Source organism: Zophobas morio, unplaced genomic scaffold (assembly GCF_036711695.1).
Source record: "Zophobas morio isolate AGI-343-1 ecotype UQ-CSIRO unplaced genomic scaffold, CSIRO_AGI_Zmor_V1 ptg000038l, whole genome shotgun sequence".
Classification (NCBI taxonomy): Eukaryota; Metazoa; Arthropoda; class Insecta; order Coleoptera; family Tenebrionidae; genus Zophobas; species Zophobas morio.
The window spans coordinates 3,662,934-3,682,254 of record NW_026972143.1 but is presented as its reverse complement, the minus strand read 5'-3'; the positions used below and the strand labels follow the sequence as shown (position 1 = coordinate 3,682,254).

The 19,321-nt window shown below is 30.0% G+C and overlaps 1 protein-coding gene across 3 annotated transcripts in view; it reads left to right on the top strand.

Moving 5' to 3' along the window:
- Positions 1-19,321, top strand: part of LOC135140093 (ubiquitin carboxyl-terminal hydrolase 2-like) — a 37,193-nt gene that overhangs the window by 1,759 nt on the left and 16,113 nt on the right. For 2 of the 3 annotated variants that reach the window (XM_064070503.1, XM_064070504.1), the window contains exons 3-4: positions 229-282; positions 9,371-10,229. In XM_064070503.1, coding sequence (XP_063926573.1) covers positions 229-282; positions 9,371-10,229 — 913 coding nt within the window. The remainder of the gene's footprint in view (positions 1-228; positions 283-9,370; positions 10,230-19,321) is intronic. The other variant, XM_064070505.1, reaches the window with a different exon arrangement.

Sequence of the window (19,321 nt, the reverse complement as noted above, 5' to 3'; positions counted from 1 at the left end):
AAATGACATTTAACAACAAAATAATGTTAGGTTAGGAAACATTTTCTCGTTTTAATTAATAAATAATTACAATTTATAATTTGCGTTAATTAATTAGTGATAATTATATTTTGTTCGGCACAAACTCCACACGTTAGACTAGTTCGTAGGCTTGTACACGTCCAGAGGTACATTTTTATTTTGGCGCGTAGTTTTGACACACACCCATAATCTTAGACTATTTTTCAGACCACTGCTTCTGTCAGATTACAGCAGTCCAACGTTGCCGGTTGTACTTTCAAGGTAAAGTGCAGTGTTTTGGTGATTTTTTGATATTGGCGTGAACTATTGTTATAGTTCCGCCTTTTTTTTTTTTTGAAATAACCGAGTTACAAACAATTTTTTGACAGTGACTTTTAACAACTGTGTTTTCAGATATACTTTATTGAAGTTGTCTGAATTTTTTAAAGGTGTGTGATCGTCAGGTGTCGTTTTTTTGAAAATAGCAATATGTGTTTAATTTGCCATCAAATGAGGCAAAATTTGCTTATGTTGACGTTGCGCATGCGCAGAAAATTGCCCTATCCTGTTACCGAATTTCGTTTTTTTTTTTCGAAGTACCGTTTGCATAAAATATGTAAATACTAATGTAATAATAATTTTAGAAATTTCGAAACTGCAGAATTACTCAGATAAAAACATCTAGAGTTTAAGCCAGACAAAGATTTATTATTGTTTGTTTTGTAACGCGAGGTATAATAAGTATATAATAAACTATTTTTTTCTTCTCGACGTTTCATGACCCCTACAATACGAAAAAATAGGTCTCCCGTTTCCGTCTGTCTGTCTGTCTGTCTGTCTGTCTGCGGTCTTCCGTCCGTCTGTGGCATGGTTCTTTACCAATATCTTAAACAACTCAGGGCACTTATTGAAAACGATACATAAGAAAATATTTATCTTCGACCAATTTTTTAGTTTTTTCATTGTCTTTATTTTTTCAATTTTTCCTATTCCAGTGTTTCGGATTAATAATTTTTCGTTTTTTCAACATTTTTTTTATTTTTAAATTTTTTGACTTTTAATTTTTCGTTTCTTCAATTTTTCGATATCCAATTTTTCAAGTTCTTGATTTTTATTTGTCATTCTCCCGTTTTTTCAATTTTTCGTGTTTTCATTTCTTTTATTTTTTCAGTGTTTCTTTCGATTTTATAATTTTTCAAAATTTTAATCGTTGATTTTTCAATTCCTCTATTTTCCAATTTTTGATATTTCAATTTTGCAACTTTTGGTTTGACTCAATTATCCGATTTTCCGATTTCTTTAACGTTCAATATTTTAATTTTACAATATTTCGTTTTTTCGATTTTTCAAAGTTTTCATTGTATATTTTTTCATTTTTGATTTTTCCATTTTACAATTTTTTAATTCGAAAATTTGATAAATCTAACTAAAAATCGAGAACCTTAAAAATTGGAAATATGGAAAACCCAAAGATTTTCGAAAAACTAACATTTCAAAATCGGATAAATTAAAACGTTTTAAAATCCAATAATTGAAAAATGGAAAAATTCTAAAATCGTAAACTTGAAAAGGTGAAAGATTTTAAAAATTGTTATTAAAATGAAAACTAGAAAAATTGCGCATCAAAAATTGAAACAACGAAAGATTAAAAAACCGAAAAATTGCAAATCGAAAAATCAATAGATTGAAAAATTGCACACCCAAAAAAAAAGAAAAATTACAAAATCAGAACATTGAAAAACCGAAAAAGTGAATAAAGAAAATTAAAAATCGAAAGGAAAAACTGCAAATCGAAAATTTGAGGAAACAAAAAATTGAAAAAATAAAGAAAATAAAAAACTGAAGCGAAAATTACAAGTCGAAAAATTGAAAAAAATGAAAAATTGAAAATTGGAAACCCGTGAAATTTTGAAGAAACAAAAAAAAACTGAAAAATTGCAAATCGAAAAAATTGCAAAAATCGAGAAACTGAAAAATCTAAAATTGAAAAAACGAATAATTAAAAAAACGTAAAAAGTTAAAAACCGAAAAATTGCAAATCGAAAAAAGAAAAATTACAAAATCAGAACATTGAAAAACCGAAAAATATAAAAAAATTAAGAAAATAAAAACTGCAACATCCAAAAGTTGGAAAATCGAAAAAATGAAAAATTTAAAAATGAAAACTCGAAGCATTGCAAGTTGTAAAATTGAAGAAACAAAAAAAACTGAAAAATTACAAATCGAAAAATTGAAAAAATTGAAATTGTAAAAACAAAAAATCAAACTCGGAGAGTTGCATTTCCAAGAATTGGAAACAAATTGAAAGCAAACAAAAAAAATGAAAAAAAATCGAAAAATTGTAAAATCTAAAAACTGGAACATTCAAAATTTGGAAAATCGAAACATTTAAAAATAAAACTCGAAAAATTTAAAGAACGAAAAATTGAAAAACTTAAATTGCAAATCGAAAAATTGGAACATCCAAAATTTGGAAAATCGAAAATCTGAAAAATTCAAAAATGAAAACCCGAAGAGTTGCATGTCGTAAAATTGAAGAAATAAAAAAACTGAAAAATTGCAAATCGAAAAACTGAAGAAACGAGAATTTGTAAAACTAAATAAAATAAAAAACCGAGAGGAAAAATTGCAAATCGAAAATTTGAAGAAACAAAAAATTGAAAAATCGAGAAACTGAATATTCCAAAATTGAAAAATTGAAAATTTGCAAATTTAAAATACATAAATTGAAGAATTCACATCGGAAAAAAGAAAAATTTCAACCAAAAAGTTGAAAAAATAAAGAACATAAAAACCGTAATAACGAATATTGCAAAATCTAAAAACAAGAACATTCAAAAGTTGGAAAATAGAAAAACTGAAAAATTTTAAAATGAAAACTCGAAGGGTGGCAAGTCGTAAAATTGAAGAAACAAAAAAACTAAACAATTGCAAATAGAAAAATTGAAGAAACGAAAAATTGAAAAAATTGAAATTGTAAAAACAAAAATTATAAAATTGGAAAATTGTAAAAATAAAGAAAATAAAAAACCAAAAGGAAAAAATTGAATCGAAAAACTGAAAAGTCGAATAAACGAAAAAGTTTCAAAACCCAATAACTTTTAAATGGAAAAAGTCTAAAATCGTAAAAGTGAAAATTCGAAAATTTTAAAAATTATTATTTATCATAATTAGATATTTAAAATGAAAACTAACTAGACAAATTGAAAATCAAAAATTAAAGAAACAAAAAATTGGAATATCATGTCACTGAAAAAACAAATAATGAAAAAAATTAACAGTTGAAAAATGGAAAGGCGAAATATTAAAAAAAAAACGCGAATTATAAAATCGGAACATTTAAAAACCAAAAAAAAAAATTAAAAATCTAAAAGCAAAAACTTTATCATCCAAAATTTAGAAAATGGAAAAACTGGAACAATTAAAAACGAAAACTCGATTTGCTTGTCGCAAAATTGAAGAAACAAAAAAAGTGAAAAACTGAAAAATTGCAAATCGAAAAGTTGTGAAAAATAAAGAAAATAAAACCGAAACGAAAAATTGGAAATCGAAAATCTGTAGAAATGATAAATTAAATATCGAGAAATTGAAAAGTCGAATAAATGAAAAAGTTTTAAAATCCAATAATTGAAAAATATAAATACATATTCTAAAATCGTAAAAATGAAGAGATTTTTTTACCTAATTCAATTGAAAACTAGAAAAATTGCAAAAAAATTGAAGAAACACAAAATTAAAAAATATAGAAGTTGAAAAATCGAAAAATTGTTAAAGTAAAGAAAATAAAAAGCCGAAAGAACCGATTGCAAATCGAAAATTTGAAGAAACGAAAAATTGAAAAATCCAAAAATATTAGAAATTTAAAATGGAGAAATTGAAAAGTCGAATAAATGAGAAAGGTTCAACACCCAATTACTGAAAAATGGAAACAGTCTGAAATCGTAAAATTGAGAAAGTCGAAAATTTTAGAAATAATTATTCATCATTGTTACATATTTAAATGAAAATTAAACACATTGCAAATCAAAAATTGAAAAAACAAAAAATTCAAAAATTGAAAAAAAGAAAATTATGAACTCAGAACATTTAAAAACCAAAAAAATAAAAAATAGAGAAAACCGAAACGAAAAATTACAAGTCAAAAATTGAAGACATGAAAAATTGAAGAACTGATCTAATAATTAAAAAATGGGAAAATTCTAAAATCGTAAACATGACAAGTAGACTTTTTTAAAAATTATTATTACATATTTAAAATGAAAAGTAGAAAAATTGCTAATCAAAAACTGAAGAAACGAAAAATTAAAAATCTAAAAGTTGAAAAACCGAAAAATTGAGAAATTCAAAAATTGAAAGATACAAAAAAAGGAAAATTATAAAATCAGAACAGTGGAAAACCGAAAAATTTAATAAATAAGAAAATAAAAAATCGAACATTGCAAATGAAGACATGAAAATTTGAAAAAACTGAAATTGAAAATACAAAAAAACTAAATCGGAACATTGAAAAATCGAAAAATTGTAAAAATGTATAAACCGAAATGAAAAATAGGAAATCGAAAATTTTAAGAAACAAAAAACTGAAAAAATTTAAATTGAAAAAACAAAAAAAAAATGTAAAAGAAAATGAAAAGCCGAAAGGAAGGATTGGAAATCGAAAATTTGAAGAAAGGAAAAATTGAAGAATTCAAAAATTTTTAAAATTATAAATCTGAATATTGCAAAATCTAAAAAATGAAGCATCTAAAAGTTGGAAAATCGAAAAACTGAAAAAATTAAAAATGAACATTCGAAGAGTTTGGTAAAATTGAAGAAACAGGAGAAAGAAAAATTGAAAAAAATTAAATTGAAAATACAAACAAATATAAAATCGGAACATCGAAAAATTGAAAAGTTAAAAATGAAAACTCAAGAAATTCAAATCGAGAAATTGAAATTGGAAAAACAAAAAGTTATAAAATTGGAACATTGAAAATTGAAAAAATTGTAAAAATAAAGAAAATAAAAAACCCAAAGGAAAACTTGCAAATCGAAATGTTGAAGAAATGAAAAATTGAACATTCGAATAAATGAAAAAGTTTTAAAACCCATCACTGGAAAATGGAAAGTCTGAAATCGTAAAATTGAAAAAGTCGAAAATTTTTTAAATTATTTAACATACTCGAAGTGAAAACAAGACAGATTGCAAACCAAAAACTGAAAAAACGAAAAATTAAAAAAATCATCTGTTGAAAAATTGAAAACGAAAAAATTGCAAATAAAAAATAATTGAAAAATTTCACATTGAAAAAAAAAATTTATATTGGTCAGTAATAATCAATTCAAAGAAGTGGTATACAAGAAAAAAAGAAATGTTATCAAAAGTAACGTCAAGGAGTCAGAGGCTAATCCTAAGAAGTCTGTCGATTTTTTTTCTACCGGCCTCACTCAAAACAAGACTAAACCAATTATCGGCACTTTAAACAACAGAAAACTCTTAAGTGTTCTCAAAAAGTCTACTATCTCTATACATCTAAGTCGCCTTGTCCCTGCCACAACTGAACGAGATATCTTAGATTACCTTGGTACTCTGAACAAGGACGTTTTATGTGAAAAGTTAGCTTCCAAGAAGCCCGATGTTTACTCTTCTTTTAAAATTGAAGTTCCCAGAGATCTTAAAGAAACTCTCCTCTCTCCTAGTTATTGGCCTGAAGGTGTTTTGGTAAATATTTTTTTTCGAAGAAGCACCCAGCAGACCATAAAACCATGACAAGCTCCATTAATTCGTCTCTCTATGCAATTAATTTATTTTAGGAATTTATTTTAGAATGTAAGTTGTGCGTTTCTGTTTATTGCAGTTTATTGTAGTTTTTTCTTTATTTTAATCTGTAATAGCTTTATTGGCGTTAATAAATGCAATTATTATTATTATTATAAACCAAAAAAATTAAAAAATTAAAAAAGTAGGAAGCCGAAACGAAAAAGTACAAATCTAAAAATTGAAACATTGAAAAGTTGGAAAATCGAAAAACTGAAAAATTTAAAATTGAAAACTTGAAGTGTTGTACGTTGTGAAGTTGAGTCGAATAAATGAAAAAGTTTAAAAATCCAATCATTGAAAAATGAAAAAATTCTAAAATCGTAATAATGAAAACAATCTTAAATTATTATTACATATTTAAAATGAAAACTGGAAAAATTGCGAATAAAAAATTGAAGAAACGAAAAATTAAAAAATCTAAAGTTGAAAAAATGAGAAGCAAATCGAAAAATTGAATGATTTTACTTAAAAAAAAGAAAAATCACAACATTGAAAAACTGAAAAATTGAATAAATAAGAAAATAAAAAATTGAAAAATTGCAAAATCTAAAAAAAAAAAATACATCCAAAAGTTGTAAAATCGAAAAACTGAAAATTTTAAAAATGAAATTCGAAGAGTTTGGTAAAATTGAAGAAACAAAAAAGAGAAAAATTGAAAAATTGCAAATCGAAAAGTTGAAGACACGAAACATTGAAAAAAATTCAATTGAAAATACAAACAAATAAAAATCGAAAAATTGAAAAGTTAAGAATGAAAACTTGAAAAGCTCAAATCGAAAAATTCAAAAATTGGGAAATTGAAAAATTTAAAAATCCATTAAAGAAATAAAAAAATTAGAAACTGAAAAATTGCAAACCGAAAAATTGAAATCGGAAAAACAAAAAGTTATAAAATTGGAACATTGAAAATTCGAAAAATGGTAAAAATAAAGACAATAAAAAACCGAAAGGAAAACTTGCAAATCGAAATTTTGAAGAAATGAAAAATTGAACATTCGAATAAATGAAAACCTTTTAAAACCCATTCACTAGAAAATGGAAAGTCTGAAATCGTAAAATTGAAAAAGTCGAAAATTTTTTAAATTATTGAACATATTCGAAGTGAAAACTAGACAGATTGCAAACCAAAAATTGAGAAAATGAAAAATTAAAATATCTAAGAATTGACACACTGGAAAACCGAAAAATAATAGAAAAGTTGCAAAATCTAAAAAATGAAACATCTAAAAGTTGGAAAATCGAAAAACTGAAAAAATTAAAAATGAACATTCGAAGAGTTTGGTAAAATTGAAGAAACAGGAGAGAGAAAAATTGAAAAAAATTAAATTGAAAATACAAACAAAAATAAAATTGGAACATTGAAAATTCGAAAAATTGTAAAAATAAAGACAATAAAAAACCGAAAGGAAAACTTGCAAATCGAAATTTTGAAGAAATGAAAAATTGAACATTCGAATAAATGAAAACCTTTTAAAACCCGTTCACTAGAAAATGGAAAGTCTGAAATCGTAAAATTGAAAAAGTCGAAAATTTTTGAAATTATTGAACATATTCGAAGTGAAAACTAGACAGATTGCAAACCAAAAATTGAGAAAATGAAAAATTAAAATATCTAAGAATTGACACACTGGAAAACCGAAAAATAATAGAAAAATCCAAAAACTGAAAAAATTCACATTGAAAAGAGGAAAATCATAAAATCAGAACATTTAAAAACTAAAAAAATTTAAACAGTAAAGAAAATAGAAAGCTAAAACGAAAATTTGAAGAAATGAAAAATTGAAAAGTCGAATAAACGAAAAGTTTTAGAACCCAATAACTGGAAAAGGGAAAAAGTTTCAAATTTAAAAAAGTATTTAACATTATGACATATCTAAAGTGAAAACTAGACAAATTGCAAACCAAAAACTGAAAAAACGAAAAATTAAAAAATCATCTGTTGAAAAATTGTAAACGAAAAAATTGCAAATAAAAAATAATTGAAAAATTTCACATTGAAAAAAAAAATTAAAACCAAAAAAATTAAAAAATGAAAAAAGTAGGAAGCCGAAACGAAAAAGTACAATTCTAAAAATTGAAACATCGAAAAGTTGGAAAATCGAAAAACTGAAAAATTTAAAATTGAAAACTTGAAGTGGTGTATGTTGTGAAATTGAGTTGAATAAATGAAAACGTTTAAAATCCAATCATTGAAAAATGAAAAAATTCTAAAATCGTAAAAATGAAAACAAGTTTTTAAATTATTATTATTATTACATATTTAAAATGAAAACTAGAAAAATTGCGAATAAAAAACTGAGGAAACGAAAAATTAAAAAATCTAAAAGTTGAAAAAATTAGAAGAAGCAAATCGAAAAATTGAAAGATTTTACTTAAAAAAAAAGAAAAATAAAAAATTGAATAAATAAGAAAAAAAAATTGAAGAATTGCAAAATGTAAGAAATGAAAAAAAAAGGTTGGAAAATCGAAAAATTGAAAAATTGCAAATCGAAAAGTTGAAGACACGAAACATTGAAAAAAATAATTGAAAATACAAATAAATATAAAATCGGAACATCGAAAAATTCAAAAATTGAAAAACTTAAAAATCCATTGAAGAAACAAAAAAATTAGAAACTGAAAAATTACAAACCGAAAAATTGAAATTGGAAAAACAAAAAGTTATAAAATTGGAACATTGAAAATTCGAAAAATTGTAAAAGTAAAGAAAATAAAAACCGAAAGGAAAACTTGCAAATCGAAATTTTGAAGAAATGAAAAATTGAACATTCGAATAAATGAAAACGTTTTAAAACCCATTCACTGGAAAATGGAAAGTCTGAAATCGTAAAATTGAAAAAGTCGAAAATTTTTGAAATTATTGAACATATTCGAAGTGAAAACTAGACAGATTGCAAACCAAAAATCGAGAAAACAAAAAATTACAAAATCTAAGAATTGACAACCGAAAAATTACAAAATCAGAACATTTAAAAACCAAAAAAGTTAAAAAAACAAAAAAAATGGAAAGCGGAAACGAAGTGCAAATCGAAAAATTGCAAAATAATATAATAAATACATCGAAAAGTTGTAAAATCGGAAAACTGAAAAAATTAAAATTGAAAACTCAGTGTTGCATATCGTAAAATTGAGTCGAATAAATGAAAAAGTTTTAAAATCAAATCATTAAAAAATGAAAAAATTTTAAAATCCTAAAAATGATAATTAGAAAAATTGCGAATAAAAAATTTAAGAAACGAAAAATTAAAAAACCTAAAAGTTGAAAAAACTGAAAAAAAGCAAATTGAAAAATTGAGAAATCCAAAAATTGAAATATTTAACATTAAAAAAAAAGAAAAATTATAAAGTTAGAACATTGAAAACTCGAAAAATTGAAAAACTGATTTTTTTATAACTTTTCAAAGAAGCGGGATTTGTTGGGATAAGTTCAGGGTTGAGGAAAGTTCTGTCCGACCATTTTTTTCTTTCTGTAATTCTGGGTCCAACAGGCATATAATAAACTATCGGTTTCATTGTTAAGCATGTATATTCTTAATTGCTGCACCGATTAACGTAGTCTGTTCTTTCCAGAACCGGCAGCATAACCGAGGACGGCATCACCACCCGCTTCCGCGACGAGGCCCGCGAGTCCTCCATCTCCCGCCGCGACTCCCTCTCCCGCGACTCCGGCATAAGCTCCATCCGCGAAAACTCCATATCGGATTTCTCCCGCCGCGACGGTTCCGTCTCCCGCGAGAACTCCCGCCTCTCCGCCATCAACGTCCTCGACTCCGTCGCCGAGCTGCGCAGCAAGTACTCGCCGGCGAACTACGTGCCGTCGTGCCTCCGCGAACGCAACGAGAACATCTCCAGGTCGAAGTCGATAAACGACATCGGCCTGCCGCCGATCGAGCCCAAGCTCGGCCCGAAGAAGAAGGTAAATGACAGTTTGAATTACAATAACAGCCTTGGTGTGAGCCCTAACCCTACTAACGATAACATGAAAATAAGCGACGAGGACGATAACGGCAACCGCGCCTCCGTGGCCGACCTGCGCAAGAAGTTCGACGAGAAGCCGTCGCGCGCCGCCCGCTCGCCGCCGATCGAGATCGAGGGGGCGGCGAAGATCTCCGAGAACCGGTTCAAGAAGCAGGACAAGAAGAAGAAGGAGCGCAGGGAGTCGAGCGGGCGTCTGTCGGACGCGTCGAATTGTGACAGTTCGGCGACTTCAAAATTGGACGTGAACGAATCGGTCAAGAATGGGCTCAAGCAGGAGGACGACGAAAACGGAGAAGTGAGGAAGAGCACGAGGGTGAACAATTTCGCGTCGTACATACCGGCGAAGGACTACCAGAAGGGGGAGGTGAAGAACGGCGGGGACGACCTGGTCAACGGAGAGACGGAGCAAGGGGACGAGAGCAGCACGGACCTAATCGGAAGGAAGTTCGCTGTAAGTGCGCGGTTCGACTAACTCACTAATTTTGAGGATGCGTTGAGTTATAGCATTAACACGACAGATTTTAACGCGATCAGAGGGGCACTCTGACCACGAGACAAACTGTCCCCAAAAATATACAGGGTGAGTCGGATTGAGTGAATTCAGTCTTGAACGTACGTTTTCATCGTGTAGCGGCGATGGCGGACGGCGTTTTCAATACCTCGGGGATGTGGGACGAGAAGGCAGCCAGGTTCTATCAGAAAGTGTGCTGGTCCTCGCCATTCAGAAAACGAATGAACAGGTGGAAGACGGAGAGGAAGCGAGGCTCGAAGAGCAAGGTCAAAAAGATGGGAGTTAAGGGAAGAGCGATCCGGAGGAGAGCGGCGGCGATGAGGGGCAGAACGGTGCAGAGGAGGACGACGTCGGCGAGGAGGAGAATCGTGCCGAGGAGAGCGAGAAGCAGGAAGAGAAGAGTGCGAATCGGGAGGACGAGGACGATCAGACTGAGGAGTGCGAGCAGGAGCGGAACTGATACCGCGAGGACTGGGAGTAGAAGCAGAAGCAAAAGCGCAACCAGTTCGAATAGATGGAGCTCCAGATCACAATCCAGATCACAGTCCAGATCAAAATCCAGATCAAACTCGAGAAGAAAAGTGTGTGAAAGTAGTGATGATTAGACTACGTATTATGTTATTAAAATTTTTGTTATAAAGACTGATTCACTTGGCTGACTCACTCTGTATATTTTTTTGGGGCGAGGGGGGGCTGTTGTGACGTCGTTTTATACAAGCTTTTGTTTTTTGACAAGACTCCTCTTGGTATCACGAGGAATGTGCACCATTTTTGTTGTTTTTTGATTTTTTTTTAAGAATGTACCCCGATTTCACTATTATTTTTTTTTTTAATCGACAAAGGGAAATACAACACACCCTTAAATCGTAGACACAAAGTCGACAACGTTCTTGACTGATTTTTCTGTCGATTTTTCGTTTTATTACATTTTTTTTTTCCAAGTGTGAGTCAGCACAGGTGGGTCAGTTGCTCGACTCACGTTCAAAATTCCCCGTTCTGATATTAGGGTGCGTGGCTCTGGGATAATAAATTGGACCGATTCTATCAGCAAGTTTGTTGGTCGTCACCGTTTCGCAAAACGTTTCGTTACAAATGGGGCGATGTTGAAAATAAAAACGGCGAACGTGAAAAAGACGACCCGCCTACTAATAGTACGAATAGTAACGAATCGAGAAATGTAAGTGGTAGAAGAGCCAGAAGCAGAACGAGAAAAGTCGGAAAAGCAATGAATAAAAGATAGTCAGGCGGAATTGGCGTAGCAAGGTGGATATCGAGGAGCGGAAAAGCGCAACGCACGATTGAAATAATGTATTTTGTTATAAAGAAATGCTCATTTTGTTGACTCACTCTGTATATTTGCGTGGAGGTGGGACAGGAATAACGTTTTTTAAAAATATTACACAGTCGCCGTTTTAAATAATGTAATCAAATAATAAAAAGTCCACTTGTCTTTCACAACAGTGTTATACCGGATGATTTTTTGATTTGTGGTCTAGTTAGTCTGAATATGGGTTATCTTTGGCCGAATTTACAAAGCTAGGTTATGTTATATCAACAAGAATTAAACCTGTTTTCTCCAAATCATACACCTTGTGAAATGTACACAGTTCTCTACTTAGTTCGTAATAGCTTATCTAAAGTGGATGGGTGCGGTACAAATTTAAATACAAAGAAAATCAAAACTTATCAGGACTTCAAATTATAGGCTTGTATTTGAATACAGTCATCCGGGCCTTCACAGAATATTAGTCCAAAGGTCAGACTGCACATCTGCGCTAGCCCGGTTGCCACATTCCTAAAAAATGTTGAAAAATTAGACTGACTTGTGTTCATCTGAAATTTGTACTCCCGAAGTTATTAGTCGTATTAAATTAATTAACTATACAGTAACGAAAATTTCGTGGCACTATACTACAGCAGTAAAACGATGACAATCTCCATGATATTAAATAAAAATCAATTTAATATAATTACAATCACATCGCTCTGTACACACTTCGCTGTGAGAGGAGTGCCCGAGAATAAATATTCAATTTCAGGTTCACATAAATATTAGTCGGATAAAATTAATTAACTATACAGTAACGAAAATTTCGTGGCACCATACTACAACAGTGAAACGATGACAATCTCCATGATATTAAATTAAAATCGATTTAATATAATTACAATCACATCGCTCTGTACACACTTCGCTGTGAGAGGAGTGCCCGAGAATAAATATTCAAATTCAGGTTCACATAAATAATATTAGTCGGATAAAATTAATTAACTATACAGTAACGAAAATTTCGTGGCACCATACTACAACAGTAAAACGATGACAATCTCCATGATATTAAATTAAAATCAATTTAATACAATTACAATCACATCGCTCTGTACACACTTCGCTGTGAGAGTAGTGCCCGAGAATAAATATTCAAATTCAGGTTCCCATAAATAAATGCGTGTTAAATACGATCGAAATCACAATAACGTCGTTCGGTACACACTTCGCTGTGAGAGAAGTGCCCGAGAATAAATATTCAAAATTCAGGCCGTAACACAGGTTGACTTTTGTTACTAATCATTTTTCAAAGCGCGTCACTGTTTATAATTACATATTGTATACTGCAAATTACTATTTTATTCCAAAATGAGAATCTAGGAAATTTAAATAATAACTTAGGAAAAACCATCCATCCCTTTAGACGTATCACAATTTAAATATTATCGTACAAAAAAATATTGAATTTCTAGTGATTTCGAGAAATAAAACAACAATTTTTATAGATTTTATCACTAAAAAATGTTAAATTGACAAGATCATTGTTCATTGTTTGATTGAACCAGTAACAAGAAATCATTCTTTTTCATAATTATACCACCAATTTGTAGGAAAACAATATCAGGTCCGTTTTAACAATTTTCTGACAAGTAAACTTACTGCGAAAGCGTTCGTAAATATTTATCTCAGAGGGACGATTTACGTAATTTGGTCACATAATGGGCAGCGAAAACTAGATCACAAATTTTAAAAAATCACACGGTACATACAATGATATTAAAAAAAAGTATATATACAAAAATGAAATAAATCACTGAAATACTATTCGAAAATGATGCTGGATACAAATACTGAGTATAATTTCTTTTTTGTGTGTTTTCTTCTGTGTTCTGAGTTTCCATTTGTTGGTTTTCTATTTCGATTCTTCGTATGACAGTACTCGGATTTGGTTATATTTATTTTAAGACCTTCCTTCTTCTTTATAGTGCCCAAACACACTCATCGTGTATTATTTTGGGAGCCCATGGAGATTTTTTTTTATAAATTAATTAAAATAATATTGGGAGATTTTGATGTTCTATTTTTGGAAAATTCTGACCTGACCTGTTTATGAGTTAATTTTGCGAGCCTGTTTTTTTTTTGAAAATTTAAAACCCACCTCTGTTTTCTTAGAGGGTATCTCATTTGCCAAAATCAGTCTTATCTTAGCAGGTACTAGCCCCGCCCACCCACCCTCTCTTTTCTTAGAGGGTATGTTATTTGCCAAAATCAGTTTTATCCTAGCAAGTACTGATGACTAGCTTCTACAAAAAATGATTTTTCTTTTGTTGGTTTTGTTTCTCTTTATAATTTATAGATGTCTTGTTAAATGTTTTTTTTTTATTGATTAATGTCTACTAGTTGTTATGGTTATTGTCCTAAAAAAAAAATAAAAGGTGGATCAGTCACCATCGTTACTAAGAAATCAGACAGTAAGCCGGAGGTGTCCACGCATTAAGTGTGTACAATGTTAGCAATTTTACTTTTATAAAGTTACGTTTTTTTTTTCATAATCTACATCATAAAGAATTTTTTTATTATTTTTTTGGGACTCCCGAAACCCCCGTACATAACGTACTGAAGAGTTTCCAGACGCCCGGTATAATTTATCGTTAGCTATTGTTATTCCCCTATTTTGACATAGACTGTTCCCTTTTTTTAAAGTTTGATTTAAATATATGTGATTATCGAAGTCCTTTATTAACTACGAATTCTTCTTAAATCATCTTATCGTTTTTATTCTGTTTTATTTGATACAACCTCTTAACTTTTTTTGTTTGACCACATTTACTACAAATCCCTTACTTCTTCCTTTCACGATTTCTAATCATTTCTTTAATTTATTTTTCCGACTAAGTTGTCACCCGCATATCAAACTTTCTTCATTACCCCCACCTGTAGTTTGCTAAACACATCTTCAAGATCTTCCATATAAGTAGCGAAAAAACTTGGGCTCAATGGTCACCTCTGTCTTCCCCCTTTTTCGTATCAAAATTTCCACGATTTCCCATTCATTCTTACATTAATCGTTGTGTTTTTGTACAGTTCCTTGATATAGTTCATATTTAGCAAAGTTATTCCTCTATAGTTTTCCGTCTTTTCTTTATTTCCCTTGTAAATCTGACAACTCCTTCATAATTTCTATTATTTAAAGTGCCTTCAGCCACGCTTCATTTGGAATCCCATCATTCCCCACTGCCTTTCTCTTTTTTACTTTCGTCTTTTTCTTTTATTTCAGTCATTTCTTGTTTTTCTGTACTCGCTCCCAGCAACTCCATGAAATTTTTTATTTTTATTAATGTATTTCCAGACTTCTTTCTCTGATTTAATTTCCTTTATCCACTCATTTCTATATGTTCCTCTGATTCTGAGGAACTTTTGTTTCGGCTTCTAGACTTCTCTAGATCACCCATTTGCGACTTCCGCTTCCATGAGTCATCGGCGATTATTTCGTAACTATCTTCTTTGTTTCTCTTTCTAAGGCATAACGTTCCCCATTCCACCAGTCATTTTTTTCTGTGTTCTTAAAAAGGGACTTGCTAGAGGTGGTATAACAATTTTTTCCCTTTTTTAATGATAAAATGATATTAATATAGATGTATTATACATCAAATTGCAGCTTTTTTATGTTTTAAGCCCCTAAAGACAGTTCAAAGCACCATTGTCTTCAATTTTTTCCTCTTTTTTGTGTATTAAACGTCATAGAATCGCTTGAAAATCCTCACACTAACAAAGTAACGTATTTCAAAGGCCGCGGACATATTAAATATCTATTTGTTATTAATTAGTGCAATTGATTTAAATAATAATGTGATTATTAAAATCAAAATGTACCATAAGTTAATTCAAAATACGTCGAATGATTTTAACAGGTGCTACGGTCCTTAATCAATTATTGAAAAAAAAATTAGTTTGAGTGGTTAGTTCAGGGTTTTGCCGCCAGGAGCGCGACGATATTTAAAGTTGCGGACCGAACAGCCAGCCAAAAACTAGTGTTGGGCATAATCGACATATTTCACTAATCGAATGAATCGAAATAATCGTTTAAAATAATCGAATAATCACTCGAAAATTCTATTATTGTCCAGAGCGCATGCGTGGCTTGACGAAATCTAAATCCAACATTCAATTACGATTTATTTATTGATTGAAAATAGTTTCATTGTCAGTGGTCCGTATTCTTTTCTCTTAATTAATATTTAGAGACGTTCGTTATTTATTTTTTTTTTTCTCTTTGATATATGCTTTTATCGTAATTCTTTTCTCACTCATTGTAATCAAAATTTTAGAAACCGATTGGCTTAACAAAAGAGAAATCATACGGCCCAATATGTTTGTAAATTATTATATTATGTAGTTAGTTATAATCAGTCACACTTGTAACACACTACCACCAACAATGAAATTTACTAATGATTTCGATTATTTTCCACGCTTAGTTGCCTGAATCCGAATGAATTATTTCGAAATCTCGAATCGTAATCGGTTCGTGTACTCGTGCGCAATCGAAACGAAAAACGAAACGAATAATCGAATAAACGAATGATTTCTAAACGATAATCGAATGATCGATTATTCGGGTATAATCGAGATATCTCGATTATATCATTCGTAATCGCCCAACACTACCAAAAACCTTCCTGAGGAGGTCGACAACCTTCCCTAAAGTAATTATTATTAACCTTCTAGGTTGATTTTTGTCAAATTTTGTATTTATATTAGGAATATCATGTAGATGGTAAAACGCTAAACAAAATGTGGTTAATCATCCCCACAAATAATGTGATGACGTCACTTCAAAATTGTACATAGTAAATGGGTTTTAAATCGTATGAAATAACATAGTAAATCAAAATTATAAAACATATTGAATCTGCAAAACCGAATTCTTTGAAATCTTGCAGATGTTTTAAGGTTATGATAGTCATGGTAAATTTTTGATCAAAATATATTTACTTATCCCGTCCAAAAAATTGAAGACGTCAGCTTAAAATTTTGCCGAATAAATCCTATCTACAATGTTGAAAATATGATGAGTCTGTACTTGTGATTTATCATTACATTCATATTTTTTGGATTTGCTTATAAAGGCTGACTCAAAAAAATTAATGAATACCTGAATTTATTCCATTGATTTAATCAGGAACTACAAATCCGAATGCACTGAATTCTTATTTTATATCCCTAGCTTATTTTGGAAATTCCAATGCGACGTTGACACTTTTGATTTTTTTTTTTTTTTAGAAATGCAAGGCTTCACAAAAAAATCATAATAAAAATGAAATTTTTATAATCTGTGTTATAATATTTAATGGAGAGTTAAACAAAGATGCACGCTTTGTTGTGGTTTCAATTAAATTAAATTAAATTTTATTATACAGAGTCTTCATAAAACAATTCTAAAACATTACAATTTTCAAATATCCATATTTCAGTTTTTTCAAATAGAACACTTCTAAGAAAGAAAGAAAGTGAAAATTTGCAAAAACTCAACTGTATATATAGAAAATACTTGACAAAAAAGAATCCGAGGGAAATTCACCCTGTATATGTTTAATTTGTGTAAAACTGTGATCTATTAATAAAATAAGCAATAAAAAGTAAAAAAAGAATGACTTAACTGAACCGCGAAAAATAAGAAAAATTTAAAAAACATACATATACAGGGTGAGGTACTAAACTCGCGCTCCTTTGAGGTATAGCATACATCTTAGATTTTCTTTTTTTAGTAGAACTGATGAATTGTTGTGGGATCAATGTAATCAAATCATAATATACAGAATGTTTAAAAAAATCTAAAACTTTCCAATTTTTAAATATCGATATTTCAGTTTTTTAAAAAAGAACACTCCTAATAAAAATGAAAATTTACAAAAACTCAATTTTATCTATAGAAAATACTTAACAAAAAAGAATGAGAAGAAAAATCAGAATAAGAAGCAGTAATAAAATACAGCTGTTCTATTTGAAACAATTAAAATTGTAATAATTTGGAATTTTTTAGAAACATTCTGTATATTAAAACTGAATATAAATATACCTTTGTTTACCTGTCCACAAAATATTGTAAGACAGAATTGAAAATAAACGTATTGCGTTTTTTTTTGCGAAACTTCCTTTGCCAAAAAATTCAAGATAATTAGAATAACGTGGCAACGTCGCATAGAAATTTCAAAAATAGACTCCGGAAGAAATCAACCAGAAAATGTAATATATATTAATTATATATTCCATAAACAAAAATAAGTACACTGTATTATATTATGCCTTCTTTTCTTAATATACGTAGTCATCTGTTTTTTTTTGTTGTGAAAAGATGACTACGTGTATTAAGAAAAAAAAAATTTATATATATAAGCCCCACCCACCCACCCTACCTCAATTGTGGTGTTTTTTTTTATTCATCGTGAACCAAGAGGGCGGATCTTAACTGAAAAATCCTTATTTCTCTACAAGAAATTGCCATGTAAGACGTTTTTTAGCATTGTGTTGTTGAAAAAATACTATTTACATAAATTAAAAATTAAATGGGTGGGGCTTATCTTTTGACTTTCTTTTTTAGTTAATGCATATAGTTTGCTGTAAACAACACGATTACTCAAGAACATATTTCACGTAGCAATTTCTCGTAGGAAAACAAGGTGTTTGCAATTAAGCTCTGCCCCACGATTGAAATAGGGTGGGTGGGAGGGGCTTATATTATTCCTTAATATACTTAGTAATCTGTTTTAAATTTTTGTTATGAAAAGATGACTATGTACGTTAAAAAAAAACAGGTAAAATATAAGCCCCACCCACCCACCCTGTCTCAGTTGTGATGATTTTTTATTCGTCGTGAGCCAAGAGGGCGGAGCTTAATTGCAAAATCCTCATTTGTCTACAAGAAATTTCCATGTAAGGCATGTTTTTGAGCATAGTATTGTTTAAAAAATTGTATGTGTATTAAAAATTAAAGCCAGATTGAAATCGAGGCGGATGGGTGGGGCTTATCTTTTGACTTTTTTTTTTACTTAATACATATAGTTTGCTTTAAACAACACGATTACTCAAAAACATAGTTCAAATAACAATTTCTCGTAGGTAAACAGGGATTTTGCATTTAAGCTCCGCCCCACGACTTACGACGGGGTAAAAAAAATCATCACGATTGAGATTAGTCGGGTGGGCGGGGCTTATAATATGCCTTTTTTTTTAATATACGTCGTCATCTATTTTAAGTTTTTGTTGTGAAAAGATGACTAAGTACATTAAGGAAAAAAGGGCAAATATAAGCCCCGCCCACCCGCCCTGTCTCAATTGTTATGATTTTTTTTATTCGTCGTTAGCCAAGAGGGCAGAGCTTAATTGCAAAATCCTTATTTCTCGGTAAGAAATTACCATGTAAGACATGTTTTTAGTAGTACCTGTGATTTATCATTCCATTTATATTTTTTGGAGTTTCTCATATAAGTTGATTCAAAAAAATTAATGAATGCGTGAATTTATTTTATTGATTAAATCAAGAATTGCAACACTGAATACTTTGAAATCTTGCAGACGTTTTGAAATTATTGTAAACATGGTAACTTTTTAATCAAAATGTATCTTTATCAACCCCAAAATTGATGATGTTATCTCAAAATTTTGCCGAATAAATTCTAATTTCTACGTGACATTCTTCCGATGTACCAATATAAACACTTTCAAGTTGTTATTCTTATCGAGGATAACCTAAGGACGTTCA